Here is a 17,146-nt window from a genome sequence, read left to right on the forward strand (position 1 = left end):
GTAGCGTAGATTACACTTGCTGAAAGCCTAGAGAGATTTCCTTTCCACTCTGAAGACAAGCCAGCAGGAACACCAAGCCCATAGTAAGGGATCAGAAAAGGAGGGGTGCACATCGCCACCTGCTTGTTGAATACAATAAGGGGGGTTCCGTTTCCTCCGTTTCTACTTGCTCCAACTGGAAGCAGGTGGCTTCCAAGTGGGCTCAGCGTGCAATTACGTCCCCCTCCCTCCACCGCTGCGCTCCTTCGGTTTCGTCTTCTCCAAATGGGGCCCAGGGAAGCGCCCGTCCCAGCCCCAAGGCGGGACCCGCTCTCTCTCTCCCCCTCCCTCCCTCCTCTCTGCCCTCTGCTGAATCCCTTCGCCACTCGGCCGTGGGCAGCGCAGGGAACTGTACGCCATGCAGAGCGCTCCACACCACCCCGTCGCCATCCACATGCAGCCCCACAGCGGCTATGAGCCGAGCGCGCCGCCGTATCCCTCCCGCGCCGGAGGGGTCGCCGCCCCGCCGCCCCCGGACCATGTGCTGTGGTCCCTCTTCAGCTTCTCGTTCCTGAACGCCTGCTGCCTCGGCTTCGCGGCGCTTGTCTACTCCATCAAGGTGAGGGAGCGCACGAGGGCTGTGCGGGTCTCCTCTCTGTCGCCACTGCAGTCTTCACTTATCTCTCTCCCCGTGACTGGGTAGTATTTCTTTCTTGCTTTTCTGTTTTGTTTACTGGAGCATTCACCTATCTTTGTGAGGCAGTTCTTTCTCTTTATTTCCCCTGTCTCCCATCCTAGGCTCACTACCACTTTGGGTTCCTTTCTCGGCAGGCTTTATACCTCTATTCGTTCATTAGACAGGTTGAATGATGATGATGATGATATTTATACCCCACCCATCTGACTGGGTTTCCTCTGCCACTCTGGGTGGCTTACAGCATATGTAAAACATAATAAATTATCAAAGTTCAACAGATGCAGGTTCCCAACGGTTTGTTTTAAGGAACACTTTACCTGTTGAATTTCTGTCTGCCATACAGCTCTAATATACATGACCCCTGAAAAGTGTCAACTCTTAACAAGCACTTAAAGGATTGTTCTCCACCTCCCTCTTTCCTTTCAAGTTTCCCCAGAAACCCCTGAAAGTACATTATGAAAACTTGTACACCATGCTTATAAGAGGACACATAAAACGTGTTCTTATTAAGTGATCCACAAGTTAGTAGAAAAACCTTCGGAACTGGTCTTCGGTTTTCTGGAGTATTTGTGAGTCGAGGACCCTGGCTGGTAGCTCTGGGTGAGAGTGGGGGGCAGGGACTGGGGCCAAGAAGATGGGGCAACTTAGACTGAAAGTTGCTCCTATCTCTAGTCCACAGACATGTGCATCTTGCCACCGTGCTGCAAGTCGTTTCAGTTGCATGTGGATTATGATTCTAACCAATGCAGTTAGTGTTGAGGAGTGTGTGTTTTGATAAGATTAGACAATCGTGGAAAGTTTATTGGATCTTTAGGCGTTCAGCATGTACAAATATATGTCCACTGTTAATTTTCATAATTAATACTGTTAAAAATTCTCTTCTCTCCCCTTTCAGTCTAGGGATTACAAAGTGCTTGGATATTCTGAAATTGCGGCTACCTATGGCAAGACCTCCAAGCATCTGAACATCGCTGCTCTGATACTGAGCATCATATTCTTCATCGTTTTCATCATCATCATCCTTTACTACAGGGCATAGCAGCAATGGTGTAGATGAAGAGGAATGGCCACTGAATGTTGGCTCAGTGGCAAAGTGTGTGCAGAATATTTTCCTCAGCATTATAGCACTTCTTGTAAGCTTTTGTTGCCTTTTCTTCTCTGAGGGTACCCACCCTACTCTTTCACTTGCAAGGAAGGAGGCATTCTACATGACACCTGGTACATCCTGCATTTCTGGAGATATAAAGGTCTCAGCACTGTTTGCCACGAAGGTGGAAGAGAGACTCTGATGTCATCTTCAACTTTGCCATCCAGTTTGAGACTTTTATTGAGAAAATAAAATGTTTGTATGAGTGTTTTTTCTTTGTCCAAGATTCGAATTTGTGGCCTTGCCTCTTCCTGTTACTCATGAGATCTAAGCAGTATTTTTTATGATCTGTTTTCTACTTCAACAGATTTATCACTCAAGATGTACACTGGGAGTTTTTCTTTACTGAAACATGAATTATGGGATGAATTTTGAGCAAATAAAACTAAGTCCTTTTTCTGTGTGAACATTTTCTTGATAAAATCACTGAACATTTTTCAGGATCTAAAACATTGAGACTCCCCTTTGTATAGTTCTCCAGCATTAATGCTTTACAGGCCTACATCCATATATTATCATGATTTTTAAATGAAATGAATGAATGAATGAATGAATGAATAAATAAATAAATAAATGGGGGGGGATTAACTGGGGGACCATTAATTTAATGGAACCAAATGAAAGAGCATGATTTTGTATGTATGTATGTATGGTAACTAAAAGGGTGTCAGATGTAAGAAATCACTCTTCTGTGTACTTTCAGCCTAGAATTAAACCACTAAAGAAAGCACACTTCTTCTTCTTTGGTGATCACTTATAGCCAATAAAGATTGTCTTCCATGAAAAAGGTCTCAATAGTGAGTCTGTAAGTGACTGGGAGGCCAATTCTGGATCCACACGTCCTTCCACAGTGGGGACATAGGTTTCCTGGAGGGAGTTGATCACAGTGAGGGTTTGCCAAACATGCCTTCTTCTTAACTCGTTTCTCCTTCTTGCCCTGGGTTTGTGCTGCTTCAAAGTCCATAACACCTTTGGTAAAGGCTGCTCTCCAGCTGGAGTGCTCACCACAGGCCAGTGTTTCCCAGTTATCAGTGCTTATGTTACATTTTTTTAGATTTGCCTTTAGAGTGTCTTTAAACCTCTTTTGTTGTCCACCAGTATTTCACTTTCCATTCTTGAGTTGGGAATAGAGCAGTTGCTTTGGAAGATGATAACAAGGCATCCAAACAACATGACCAGTCCAACAAAGTTGATGTTGAAGAATCATTGATTCAACACTGGTGATTTTTACTTCTTCCAGTACACTGATATTCATTTGCCTGTCTTCTTAAGTGATGTGTAAAAATTTTCTGAGACACCATTGATGGAATCTTTCAAGGACTTGGAGATGGCATTAATAAGTGGTCCATGTTTCACAAGTGTACAGTAAAGTTGGTCCCGGTCCTCAAACACTCTGTGCTTCAATTGAGACAAAGTTGTGCTTGCAGAGCTCAGGGGATGCTGGATTCCGGCATCAATGTCAGTCCTTGTGGAAAGATAACTGCCCAGGTAAGAAAAGTGATCAACACTTTCCAACGTTACACCATTAAGTTTTCCAGTTCAACGGGTTTCTCACTCAAGATGTGTACTGCAGCTTTTCTGCATTGAAACATGAAGTCTGGGGTGAATTCTGAGCAAATAAACACATGCCTACCTTATTCTGCGTCAATTGCTTCCTTGTTGGTTTAAAACTTAAAATATTGAGGCTCCCCTTTTGTAGGATTCTTCAATATTGTGGTTTCATGGGCCAGACTGGATGCAACTTGTAGATTTGTGTTATATTCTGATGACTTTTTACATGAATAAAAAAAAATTAAGCTGGGAGGTCAATCATTTAGGAGATCCAAATATCCCTAAATCTATTAAACATTTTAATATATGGGACTACTTATGGTAATTCTCTTGGAAACACACACATGGCATCTTTTAATTAAAATGGCCCTAGGTGTAAGAATTAGCATTGCCGACTGTGTATCTTCAGCCTAGAATTAAACCACAGGGGAAAGCACACACTCTCATGACAACAGTGTACAGTTTGGATGGTGGGTTGATGCTGCCTTCTGTCTAAAAAGATTAGCACTATGAGAAAAATTGCATGTTGGGAGAAGCTTGCTCATTTCTTCTCATGATCTCCTTGTAGGATCATGCCTTGCTGGTTGAGAATCAATTGCATTAGAATCATGGAACTGTAGTTGGAAGGGACCACGAGGGTGATCTAGTCCAACCCCCTGAATTGCAGGAATATTTTGCCCAGTGTGGGGCTCAAACCCACAACATTGAGATTAAGAGTCTCCCGCTCTACCAAGTGAGCTATGTGGATTGACTGTTGTTATGCCATCAATTTAAATGATGCTTTACAGAGAAGACAGGGTCTTGCTGCAAAGGGCTAACAGTCCTAAATGTTGCCATTTATTCATCTCACTTCCCTGTGCTCTTTAAAGAAATGTGTCTCCCAAATTTTGATGAGGGCAGTGTCATGTTTATTTGTGCTCAACATAAATGCCAACATGCAGTTCCATTCCCCCAGTTCACGGTGCTGTTTCAGGGAACTGCAGCTATCATTCCACTTCGTTAGAAGCCACTTTTTAAAACGTCCCTCTTGCTTCAAGGAAACTTGCCGCCTTCCAGATGTCGGTATTCTCACTCCAAACACCCTGCAGTCAATATGACCAACTGTCAGGGATGGTGAGCATTGTTGTAGACTTGAGACAAGTCCTGTTTTTTCAAAGCTGGCTGTTGTTCACTATAAAGAGGAAGCCTCAGCAAACGATCTGGGAGCAGCCTTTGAGAATTGATTCTTGCCCCTGCGCAGGTGAATAAATTTAGCCTTCCTCGGAAAGAACCCGTGTCTGTCGTTATTGACTGGGAGAAATCCTGCAACAACCTTATTACTGTAGTTGCTTGTTACCTAAAAGCTCCCCGGACGCTGGGTGCTTCCCTAAGTAGGGTCTCCACACCACGCGCCACCCCACCCCACCCCACCCCCCACAGGTGTGCTGATCCTGAGCTCGCTGGCTCCAAGGAACTGTCAACATTTATTATTTTAGCGGGGTTGCTGCCACCGACGCTTCGTGTTCCGGAGCAAACTGTCGGAGCACCACAGCTTGCTGCCTGCCTCTCCTATCTAAGTTTCGTTTCCTACCAAATCGGTCCCCGCTCTAACTCGCCCCCGGCCGCTTTCCTCCCTCGTGGTTTTCTCAGAATCGAAAGCGGCGGCTTCTCTCACGCGCCGCCCAATCAGGACCCGCCCTTGGCCCGCGCCCGCCGCGCCCCATTTCGCCTCAGCCGCCGGCCGCCGCCGCCGCCTCCCGCTCTCGCCGCCCTGCGTCGCCATGCAGCCCGTGTCGTCGCCGGTTGCCCTCAGAGTGTCTCCGTACGACCCGTACAGGCCCCGTACGCCGCCCCCCGCGAGCCCCTACCCCTACCCAGTGGCCTGCGTCGGCGTCCAGCCCCCGCAAGACTTCGTCGTCTGGTCGATGTTTAGTTTAACCTTCATGAACCACTTCTTCCTCGGTTTCGCGGCTCTCATTTTCTCCATCAAGGTGAAGCCGCCCTTCTCCCCCACCCACGAAAAAAAGGGCGGGAAAGCGCCACTATCTCACTAACCCAGTTATTTGCCCCCCGCTTCCGGTTTTCTGCCGTCCCTCAGTCTTGGCTCCTTTTCCTCCCCATGGGACTGGATAGCATTTCTGCCTCTGCTTCTTGCTTTACTCTCATTTTCTGGGGCAGAAGTCATTCTTCTTCCACCCCATTCCCTCAGGTCTTGGAGTGGGCCACTGACCCCTTCCCTTTCCTAGCAGCATTTGGCTTTAACAGCTCTCCCCTCATTGCCTCTGTGATGGGGGGGGGATCTCTACCTGTTAAATTTCTGCCCGTCACACAGCTGTCACAGAGGCCCCTACCCCAACAGTGTTAACCCTAAACTAAAGCGTTCTCTCCCTACCCCACTTTCCAAGGGAGTTTTCATTCCCCTCACCCATGTCATCTAGCTAAGGATGGGTTGATTGATGGTAGGAACCAGGCACTGCTAGGCTGCAGGGTGGAGTCAGAGGCCTTTTAACACACCTTAGCTGCAAACAGAGGTGAAAAGATGGGTGCTCTATGTACTTTTCATTGCATGTGTATAAGATGGTATTTTATATATATATTGTTGTCACAAAAAGGCTTGCTCTGGAAGGCTTAAAACAAAGTGCCACCAGCTTTTAATAGTCTATGAACCAAGGGCCTACAATGGCGTACAGTATAAATTCAAGCAATGTCATTAAAACAAAAATACAAAAACCAAATGGAATTAGGGAATTTCGTATTCTCTGTACTGTACCTTTCCTGTGATGCTCCCACAAATATTTCAGTAAATTATAGATCTTCTCCAGTGAGAAGGGGCCAAACAAGGCAAAATGGGCAAAAAGTTATTTTTTGGTAAAAGCTCCCTATTACCAACAGGCAATGAGGTAGATATGTTTATACTATCAAAAAAAAGGCTGCTTCATTTATTCACCTCAAATTATAATGTACTGTGGAGAATAGAAGACATAAATGCCATTTGACCAATAGCACTTTCTAATATGTGCTGTGGTCTAAACCACTGAGCCTAGGGCTTGCTGATCAGAAGGTCGGCGGTTCGAATCCCCGTGACAGGTTGAGCTCCCGTAGCTCGGTCCCAGCTCCTGCCAACCTAGCAGTTCGAAAGCACGTCAAAGTGCAAGTAGATAAATAGGTACCGCTCCGGCAGGAAGGTAAACAGCGTTTCCGTGTGCTGCTCTGGTTTTGCCAGAAGCGGCTTAGTCATGCTGGCCACATGACCCAGAAAAACTGTCTGCAGACAAACGCTGGCTCCCTTGGCCAGTAAAGTGAGATGAGCACCGCAACCCCAGAGTCGTTCGTGACTGGACTTAACTCTCAGGGGTCCTTTACCTTTACCTTTCATATGCGGGCAGTGTATCAGAATATAATTGCCAAGTAAATCATTAGTATTTGAAAAGAGTACTATCTCATTGCTAACAAGGATGCTGCAGTGGTAACACTGAGCAGGAAGTTCTTGGTTTGAAATGATCGCACAACAACCACAAAAAGCCCATTTGACTTCCAGGTGTTTAAAGCATGTGCAACGATATTTCTACTGCTAATTTTCTTTATTTTTTTATTAAAAATACATATTTTTTCTCTCTACCTCTGCTTCAGTCAAGGGATTGTAAAGTCATGGGAGATAATGAAGGTGCAGCTATGCATGGCAGGAAAGCAAAGTACCTGAATATCCTTGCTTTGATAGTGGGAATCACATTCTTCGTTAGTATGGTCGCCGTGATTGCGTTTGATCCACCACCTTTCCATAGAGCAGTGAAAGCAATACTGCAGAGATACCAATGATTCGAGCTGGCTAAGTTGGAACTTGTGTGTTAAGGATATTCTGCTCCGTACTGTATTTATATCCTTAGTGTGCATTGGCTGCACTTTCTTCTGCTTTGATTATACCCACTTTGCTCTTAACACTTGCAAGGAATGAGACAGTCTAAAGAAGACAGGACATCCGGCACATCTGAAGATATAAAGCTTTATGCTCTTCTTTGCAGCTCTACAATCCCACCTTGTTTACAAGGACTATGAAAGTTAGGGTGATCATCCTCAACTTCTTTATCCAGTTTGTGTTTCTCAATACCTGTCTCAATGTTTGAGTGATGTTTTATCTGTCCTAAAGTCTGGATTTGTGGCATTCCTAGTTCATGATGTTGATGGGAACCATCACTCTTTCTGTTTCATTTTTCAGGATTTTCACAAGTTTCTCAATTAAAGTGTATTAGAGCTTTCATGTATTGAAATATGAAGTCTCTGGTGAATTCTCTGCAAATAAAGGCATATCCTTCTGATTCTGTGGAAACAGTTTTCTTGTTGGTAAAAAGTTAAAACTATTCAGGACTGAAACATTTAGGACCCCCACTGCATTTTTAAAAACATTAGTGTTTGGGTAGTTGTTTGATTCCCCTATCAGGGTGAAACTATGTATTAAACTAACGTTGCATCATTCAACTAGAAAGGTTAATGCTTTTGAGTTTTTTGAATCTTAAGAATTTGGTTGGTAGAATGTGGCATTCAACCTTTTGGGACCCAGCATCATCATGGTCATACTGCTCATTATTTAACAGTGTTCACTTAACAGCTCCATTCAGCTGTAGCTGGCATACTGCTCTGATTAGAAATCAGTGTTCCTCAATCTTTTGGGCCTGGGTACATTTAGCTTTGTGAAAAAGTGATGTGGGCACCACCACAAAACAGCAAGAAGGTAAAAGTAGCATCTAGCAAATAAAACATTGATCCTCTTGTATGATTATTACATGAGATGCCCTGTAAACCACTATCAAGTTAAAGCTTACATTGGTGTCTGCTGACTCTGCAGTAAAATTTAAAGACTGGCTGTTTACTACCACCATGGAACAAAAATGCACTGCAATGGCACAAAAACATGGATCCAAAGCACATGTTCTCATGAATTTTCATAATTTTTAAAACAGGTGTTCCAAACAGAATCACCATCAAATAACAGTACACATCTGTGGACACAGAGGTATTGGAGAAAATGCATTGTAAGAATCTTTAGTATCCATGCCTCCGATCAATGTTTTGTGCCATTGTGGTATTGACAAGTTCTGGATTTGTAATTTTTACTGTATGGTGCACTGCATTGTTTTAATTTGATAGTACAAAGAAGCTGTGCCTCTGTATGGGATGTTCCCTTCCTCATCATGTGATAGACATTTTATAATCCCCCAAAATGGTTGCTGCATGATTAGATGGAAGCTGACCTATACAGGCCACTTGGGTGTCAGTGGTGGACAGTGAGAGTCTTGCTAGCACCATGTTGAAGGATGCCTAAGTTAAGAAGATAGGACTCTGTAAAACAGATTATCTACATCTTGAAAGTTGATAGGTGCTCCTATGATGGCCTAAATAAATAAAAGCATTTCTGTAGTGGTTAAAAGAGGAAAAGATGCATTCTAATGGGTTCCCCAACAGCTTAAGCAATCAAATCCCATCTATACATTTTCACTGTGAAGCACATAAGATTTCATCTTTAGTTGCACAAAATTATTTTGCATATGTAAGGCTGTGCAGTATAGCTCCCATGAGATTCGTGGAGCATAGCCATTTATGGCCCTTTGGAGTTGACTGAGGGCCATAGGATTGGCCCTACTGTTAAATGGAATGAGGTTACTTCACACAGCCTATGTCCTGTGGGAGGCAGGGAACAGCAGAGGGGGGCTGGAGGACAGAGCTAGCCTAATGCACTCTGTTCCAGTGGATACTGCCCTGTTGGCAGGTGTTTGAAGTAGGATTTAACTTCCAGTCTGTTCAGAAATTGGGCGGTCTTGGTGGTGGGACAGTCTTGTCATAGGATTATAGGAAGCTGCCTTATATTGAGTCAGACCATTGGTCCATGTAGCTCAGTATTGTCTACACTGACCGGCAGCGGTTCTCCATGGTTTCAGGCAGGTGTCTCCCAATCTTACATGGAGATGCTGGGAACTGAACCTGGAACCTATTGCTTGCAAGGCAGACTCTTGTCATTTGCCTTGGTTCATCTCTCACACTGTCCACAAAGGGGCTTGCAGGGTTGCAGAGATTTGAAGAGAGTTCAGAATACATGTGGAGTAAGTTGCTTGAAGAAGTGAAAAAGGCAGAAGAAACTACAATGAGCTACAATGAGAATAAAAACAATCACAGTGGAGGAGAGGGTAGCCTTCATGTTATACCCTCACACAGTGATCATACAGCAGCAGCAACTGCTCCACAGCCAGGGGATTGACAGAGGAGGAGACTGACTATTTTGCCCTAGACTCACTCACCTGGGAATCACTTAGTAAGTGGACTTCATCCCCTTCTATTTGTAGTTTAAAACTTTGCCTAGAATTGTATACCTATATGAATTGTTCATCTTTCCATTTTTCCCCTTCATAAAATAAATAATTGCTCTTGTTTTTATTAACAAGTGCTCTGTCCCTCCATTCCATATGCATCAGGAGAGGATATGTAGGTATTGTTACTTTGGTGGGCTGCACTGGGGCTAACAGACTGAATTCTGGTAAGATGGAGGTCCATACCTGTAGCTGGTATGTGGCCTTTGACAGAAATAAGTTGTCCCACCTCTGGATCTGTAACTTTTCATTTCTCTCTGACCTCACTACTTTTCTCTCTCCCCCCTGCACACACCCCCTACCTGTCTAGTAAGGAAACCAATTCACACATCTGATCAAGTGGTGTTCAGAAGTCTATCCCATACCATAATACCATTGTTTAATCTTAAAACCTTCTACTTTTTGCTTAGCCTTCTTGCGCTTTTTCTTCTAGCCACGTGATGGAGCCAAAGAAAAGAGACTGGGAGAGCCTGATGTTCTAACATTTATACTGTAGTTATATATATACAACCTTGACTTGCAAGCTTTTGAGCTTCTTTCACAGGCTACTTTTATAGCAGAGAGCTGTGTTTATACAGCTTTGAGTTTTATAGGAAGACCAGTAAGGGAAAAGTCTCATTGACTTGTAATAGCTGTAAGAAAGAAAATGCCTCTTCTGTGCAACAGATACAGGGGTGAGTTCTATCCTCCTTTGCGCTAGTGTGGAAAGCCTGCCACCATCATACTGTATTCCTCCTTTTTCATTATTAGGGCCAAAGGGGTGCAGTTCAGTTGGTCAGATCCACTGGCATCACAATGGACTGAAAGATCCTTGTCACGAAGGAAGGGCCACCTGCTGCAGTAAACAGAAATCAGTTGTAGGGCAGCTCAGCAAATAATTTCATACATAAATCCAGTTGACTGAATTTCTAAAGACACGGAGCTCGTTTACTTTTAATAGTTGTAGGGAAGGGTTTTGTTTCTTCTCTTTTTGGCAAGCAAAGCGAGTCAGGCGGGGATGATAAAAGCTGCCCTTGATAAAAAAAAACCCTACAGAATCTTTGTCTTTTAAGCTTAGGACCGAGTTATAAGGTGACAGTCCTAAACAATAAGCATGATTGCTTGTTATGGAGGGTGGGTGATATTGGTGTCTGGACTGAGATCTCTCTAGTGCACAGAGAGGAGAGAGGTGCTGGGGAAAAGAGAGACAGGTAATGGAGACTCCTGGTCCATTTCCATACATCTTTGCATTTCTTCTAGCCCAGCGTGTTCTATTTCCCATAGAGATCTGAAACACAGGGCAGTTCTCTGCCTTTCTTTTTTGGGGTGCGCACACTTCACTGTCAGATTCACCATGACATAGTATGATAACCCTTGCAGTTATGTTATTGTTGGGTAAACCAATAGCTACCACAGTTACAAACATTTTTTCAAGTGCTACTAGTAGCAGCAGCAGCAGGAGGAGGAGAAGTACAAACATCAGCGGTGTGCTAACAGCCATACATGAGTGATATAGAGCCAAACTGACTACAGTGCAGGAGATCCCTTAACTGTAAAACAGGTACACTGTTCTAATGTTATTCTTAACAGTGGCAGTAGGAGGAGAATGTCTTTAAGGCTTCATATTCTATTGCAAACCCTTCCTCTAAATTGCCCGCAAAGCTCAAGTTATCCCCACAGGAAGGAAACACAGGTGCAGCTCAACTGTTGCAGCTGTTTTCCCCACTTCACCCTCCCAGGGGCTGATAGCAGCTTCAGGAAAGTGATTTGACTCCAGGAAGTAATGCAGGGGGAGAAGTTAAACACCTGTACCTCATGCACTACAGCTCTGATCAAAGGGTTCAGCCAGACTAGCTTGCCTCACCGCTTTCCCCCAGGGAATCCCAATCTTTATGGCTGAATCAGAGCAAACACCCACCAGGTTTTCTCAGGAGTGAGGTTGGTGCCAACCTAGCAGTTCGAAAGCATGTCCAAGTGCAAGTAGATAAATAGGTACTGCTCTGGCAGGAAGGTAAACAGCATTTCCGTGCGCTGCTCTGGTTCGCCAGAAGAGGCTTAGTCATGCTGGCCACATGCCCCCGAAGCTGTATGCTGACTCCCTTGGCCAATAAAGCGAGATGAGCGCCGCAACCCCAGAGTAGGCCATGGCTGGACCTAATGGTCAGGGGTCCCTTTACCTTTATTGCTCAACAGCAGGATTTCCAGCAGTGGGGCAAGGGCAAAACCACTTAGACCCATGCCTAGAAAGCATGGGAGAAGTGGGAAATTTCTTGGACCCTGTGTTTTCTAGGCACAGGACAAGCACAATTCTAGATGAGGTCAAAGTTAGAACTCACAAGAAGGTAAGAAGAGCATGATGGATCAAGCGAATGACCCAGCCAGCCCAGCATCCTGTTCTGACAGTTCTGACCCAAATGCTTGTGGGAAATCCTCAAGTAGGACCAGAGCGCAAGAACACTCTGCCCTACCATGTTTCCTAGCATACTGCTTCTGACCATGGAGGCAGATCATAGTTATCATCAATGGTAGTCATTGGTAGCCTTCTCCATGAATTTGTCCAATCCTGCTTTAAAGCCATCCAAGATGGTGGCCATCACTGCCCCCTGTGAGGTCAAATTGTAACACCCTGTGCTTTCTTTTAGCGGTTTTTTTTTTTTAAAAAAATGTAAGTCAATAGCACAAACACTTTGCATCTTCCTGGTTCAGCCCACCATTTCTACATTTTGCAATCTACATTAAACAGTCCTCATCTGTTTAATATAGATGGTAAAATGCAGAGATGGTGGGCTGAACCAGACACAATGCAGTCATCAGCTGGCTTTTTGCTTTGTTGTTTTTCAGCCCTGCCAAAGCAAGGCCTCAAAAAATTAGTTGAAAACTCATGAATCTTTAGTAAAAGGTGAAAGTTTTATACGATCTATACAAAGAGAAACCAGAGTATGTCAGCTGGCTTTTAAAACGTTGTAACCTACAAGTGCAAGGGGGAAACACTGGAAGGGAAAGAAGCAGGAGACATTTCTGCAGCGATGGGGGTAAAAACCCCTACAAGATAAGGTTTGTTAGCTCTGTCTGCCCTTACCTGATGACCTCACACATATGAGAGTACTTGCCCTGTAAGTAGCACCTTGTCGTGCTCCAGTTTGTATCTGTCCTGTACTTCAGGCCTTTGAAGACAAGTGCTTGAATTGCTGGAGCAATCTGAGACGGCGTTGGGCCAACACCAACCACAGGGTTATAAAAAGCACTCCTTGTCGAAGGGAGCGAGGGCAGGCTTGGAAACCAAACAGTTCTCTCAGTCCTGGCAAAGCATTTCTGATAACCACAGTCAAACCAGAGCTGCAATTTCCCTGTTTTATATATAGATGGAGATGAATCTGTGCCTTGGCTGGGCACTATATAAACGGCTGTCCCTGCCTTCCCCCGCTCACAGGCTGCCACTGCTAGGAAACAGTGTGATTCCTCCAAGGAAACTGTGTGATTCCTCCAACTGGAGCCATGGACACTTCTTATCCTCGTGAAGACTACCTGCCCATGTCTTCCCGTAAGCAGGAACCTTCTCCAACGGTCATCAATGTCAAACCTCCAGTGGTCCCCCGCGACTATATGATTTGGTCCGTATTCAACACCATCTACATGAACCTGTGTTGCCTTGGCTTTGTCGCCCTTGCTTATTCTGTCAAGGTAGGAAGATTCTCCACTGGTTCTTATCTCTTGGGCCCTGCACTGGGGCTACATATTTGCCCGGAATGGCCCCTCCAGAGAATTCTTGTTGAGAGCAATTCCCAGAGGGTAGCTGTGGTATTTGGTGGCATCAGTTACACAGAATCTGCTATGGATCCTTAGAGATAAGGAGGAAAGCATTTCAGTCTATCTTGGGGTAGTGGACATATCTAGGCATAATGATGAAGAGTGCTGTGAAACTCCAGAGCCTGTCTCTTACTGTTTCACACAGCAATTCCATTCCATAGTTCCTCTTCTAAAAACAACAGGACAGATTGAAACCCTGAATTTAAGTTTTAAAATGCTGCTTTCCCAAGGGTATTGTAGCATGCATTTCAAGTGGGTCCGGTATAATATTTTTTCCATTTCTCTCTGTTCTCCGGATTATGAAGCACTTTTAAAAAGGCAAATGAAACAGAAGTAGAAATTGAAGTAGAAATATCTAGTAATCGAGGAAATACCACAAACTCACTGCACCATAACCTGGTCATATGTGAAACTGCTGGAAGGAGAGTTGAATTCCTGGATAGCTGTGGTTTTTCATGAAAGTTTAAAGAGCAAAATACAGGATAACAGAGACAAAAATTTACACTTGGTGCAGAAATGTGACTTCAGGAATCACTCGATGGCTACTAAATGTTATACCTGATAGAGCACATGCTTCAAACAGTTCATTTTTATGCAGATGACATTTCCCAGTATGTAGCTGCAGAAAATAAATTTGGGAAGGAACCAAATTCTCCCCACCTCTATGTACACCAGTCTTTATAGCTTATTGTTTGTAATATTGTATTGTTCAGGAGAATTCTATGCCTTTTAAGAGCTGTGACACCCAAAAATATTTCAAGGAAATGTTTCCTGGTATGGAGATTAATGGGGAGAAAGTCTTAGCTACTGCATATTGTGAACTAGGCTGTTATTTAAAGGTGCAGGAGTAGCACCAGCAAAATAAAGAAAGAAAGAAGTTAGCTATCCTGAAGTGAAGCAAAGATTGTAAAGGACGCACAGGGGCAAGAGTACAATAAAATGTATAGGATCAATTTGTGGTGTGTCATGCCGTTCCTTCCATTCCCACTGGCTCAGGCTGATTTGTTGATAGTTCATTAAATTGTGTAATTAATAGTCTGCAGAGAGGAAATGGGATTAAGAGTTGGGACAGGCTATTGTAAAGGCACTGTAACCAATATTTCAACACATTCCCGCATGCGGAACTACTGCTAAGTCAGTGATTTATCCAGAGATAAGAAAGCTACTGTACAATCTCTTTGGTTTGTGATTGATGTAATGATTGTAAAAAATTATTTATGTATTTATTAAATTTGTTAGTCATTTTGTCTTGCCCAGGGCAACCCAAAATGGCTTACAAAGAATTAGGTTGGCATTTAACATAACAGGAAAGAAACAGCAGTAACATGTAAGTGACCAGAATCTCTCTAGACCTGGAAAAGGAGTTTGGAAAGCCAGGCTGGAGAGATGGGTGTGGGTTGGGAATCAACGTTATGTAGTGAATAGCAGAAGTAAAATAGGTCACTGGTTCTAGAGAGCTGGAACGAGGATGTGCCATACTTCTGTCCCTGTGAAAGCTCCAGCTTGTGCATCCACTGGCCTACTGAGCATCCACTGGCCTATAAGCGCATGGAGCATCTTATGCTGCCACTTTGGGACTTCTAGCACTAAACGGATGTGTATGGAATGCAGCAACAAGTGCTCACTATAAGGCAATGCCCCCTTGTTTGGGCTTCTGTAAACCATTCCTACAGCTGGATGGTGTCACGTGTGCCAACCATCACCCACCCAATTTGCTTTGTGAACTTCAGGGGAATAGAATGAGGACTGACCCCAATACCACAGGCACTGTGTAGACCAAAGAGACTGACCAAATCCAGCTCCCAGATATGCGTAGCTGTCTTGACATAGTTGCTTCTAACATTGTGACTCCAGTTTTGGGTATTGTCCTTCTCAGTTGTGTTGTTCTGCTCTACACAGGGGGTTTCCCTTCCCCATCGCTTTCTTTCCGTGTAGCCTTACTAATGCTCTGTGCCTTTTCCTTCTTCTTTCTTGAAGGCTCGGGATCAGAAGGTGTCCGGTGACCTGGAAGCTGCCCATCGCTATGGCTCCAAAGCCAGGTGCTACAATGTCCTTGCCACAGTGTGGAATGTGGTGCTGCCGCTCATGCTCATTGCTCTGGTGATCACGGGCGTCCTCCATCTCTCCAAGCTGGCTCAGGAGTCCATGGACTTTTTGGCTTACAGACTCTTTCCTAACGATGATGACAAGAAGTGAGCCAAGGGTCTCGAACATTCCTGCGAATGTATTTTTGACCATTAATATGGCTCTTTACTGAAACTGTCAACTGGTGTAACCCAACCACTACGCACTACAAAACACCTGTTAGCTGTAATTCAGGTCATCTGGTGCATTATACTGATGTATTAATGTACCTTGGAACTCATCTCCCAGGTCACCCTTTGGGGTTGCAGCAGACGAAGAAATTAATCCTTGGCGTTCTTCATAAACTCACGGCTGAGCTGCCCATCACAGTGTTTGTTCTCTCTGTCTCTCATCTTCCTCTCTGCTGGGCTTTCACACACTTGACAAACATGCAACAACCATACAGAAAGCAGATAGCCCAAGATATACTGATAAAACTATTAAATATACTTGTGTAAACTGCATACTATATTTACACCATGCATACTATTAGTCTTTTATTTTTGCTAGTTTGTGTGCTTTCAGTGTAGTTTCTATCTGCAGGAGGTTTGTACGAATATTAGTGAAGGTATGTTGAAGCATATGTGTTAAATTCTACAAAAAATGTGATCTTTATTCTTTATTGGCGTGATCACAGCTATTCAATCTGTTATTAAATAATTAGTTTCCATGGTGACTGCTGATTGGTATATGTTCAGACATGTGGTGGCTTATCTACAGAGACATATTTAATCTATTAGGAAGGATCCTAAAGTCACCATCTTTTATCTTGTATTAACAAATCAGGTGGATAATAATTACCCTAGAACAGGGGTCTGCAACCTTTAAGACAAAAAGAGCCACTTGGACCTGTTTCCAAAGAAAAAAAAACTGGGAGCCGCAAAACTCGTCATTATAAAAATAACTTTTTTGTCACTTTTTTATTATTTCTTTGTTTGACCCCTCAGAATTACTCCTCCTCATAGAAATAAACGTTAAATTAACAAGTTACCTTTATTTGGGTGTGTGTTCTTCACTCCCCTTCAAAACGGTGACCAGCGTACATGCCCCTTACAATGTAGCGGGCGGGCGGGAAGGTGACGTCGGGACGGTGCGTGACTAACGCACGCACCGCCCCCATGCGACGTCACAGCCAGTACAGCGCCCGCCACAGTGGGGAGTGTCGGGGCGCACAATGCGCCTCCTCCCCTCGCTAGTATCCGCCCCGGAGCAGCGGCAAAGGTGTAAAAGAGCCACATGCGGCTCCGGAGCCATGGGTTGCTGACCCCTGCCCTAGAACCTTTGTATGTTTCCTTAGGTACAAACCTTAGAACATTCTCTTTAAAGCTGCATTTTCTTCTTCCCTGACTCCAGTCTATCTTGTTACTATTTAAGTACCATAATTAAATAATTGTACAAGTTACCATTCTGTTGTGCAAGTCTGTATTAATAGAAACAAAATGGGTTGTGTCACCTGGGTTTTCAACCTGTATTTCACAGCAATAAGAACTGGACACCCATTTCAATATTAACAGAAACACAAGTCTT

At 44.1% G+C, this 17,146-nt stretch overlaps 2 protein-coding genes and 1 long non-coding RNA gene across 3 annotated transcripts; all 3 read left to right on the forward strand.

The window, feature by feature from the left end:
* Nucleotides 1–306: 306 nt before the first annotated feature.
* LOC307212846 (dispanin subfamily A member 2b-like) lies at nt 307–2,218 on the forward strand. The gene is made up of 2 exons (XM_079970416.1): nt 307–598; nt 1,572–2,218. The coding sequence occupies exons 1-2, from the start codon at nt 398–400 to the stop codon at nt 1,713–1,715; spliced, it is 345 nt and encodes a 114-aa protein (XP_079826542.1). The 5' UTR covers nt 307–397; the 3' UTR covers nt 1,716–2,218.
* A 2,842-nt stretch (nt 2,219–5,060) lies between these two features.
* Nucleotides 5,061–7,666, forward strand: LOC307203279. The gene is made up of 2 exons (XR_013833151.1): nt 5,061–5,344; nt 6,984–7,666. It is a non-coding gene; the product is annotated as an uncharacterized lncRNA (long non-coding RNA).
* Nucleotides 7,667–12,606: 4,940 nt separating this feature from the next.
* On the forward strand, nt 12,607–16,422 carry LOC307221820 (interferon-induced transmembrane protein 5-like). The gene is made up of 2 exons (XM_079986549.1): nt 12,607–13,369; nt 15,473–16,422. Exons 1-2 carry the CDS (start codon nt 13,184–13,186, stop codon nt 15,689–15,691), a joined length of 405 nt encoding a protein of 134 aa, XP_079842675.1. The 5' UTR covers nt 12,607–13,183; the 3' UTR covers nt 15,692–16,422.
* Nucleotides 16,423–17,146: the final 724 nt, after the last annotated feature.

This window comes from Podarcis cretensis (assembly GCF_951804945.1).
Source record: "Podarcis cretensis genome assembly, chromosome: 1".
NCBI lineage: Eukaryota > Metazoa > Chordata > Lepidosauria > Squamata > Lacertidae > Podarcis > Podarcis cretensis.

Bases quoted from the DNA above. Each gene is read 5' to 3' on its own strand.
- LOC307221820 (XM_079986549.1), top strand. From the start codon at position 13,184: ATGGACACTTCTTATCCTCGTGAAGACTACCTGCCCATGTCTTCCCGT. The intron at 13,370-15,472 runs GTAGGAAGATTC...TCTTTCTTGAAG, and splicing joins CCCTTGCTTATTCTGTCAAG to GCTCGGGATCAGAAGGTGTC.
- LOC307212846 (XM_079970416.1), top strand. From the start codon at position 398: ATGCAGAGCGCTCCACACCACCCCGTCGCCATCCACATGCAGCCCCAC. The intron at 599-1,571 runs GTGAGGGAGCGC...CTCCCCTTTCAG, and splicing joins CGCTTGTCTACTCCATCAAG to TCTAGGGATTACAAAGTGCT.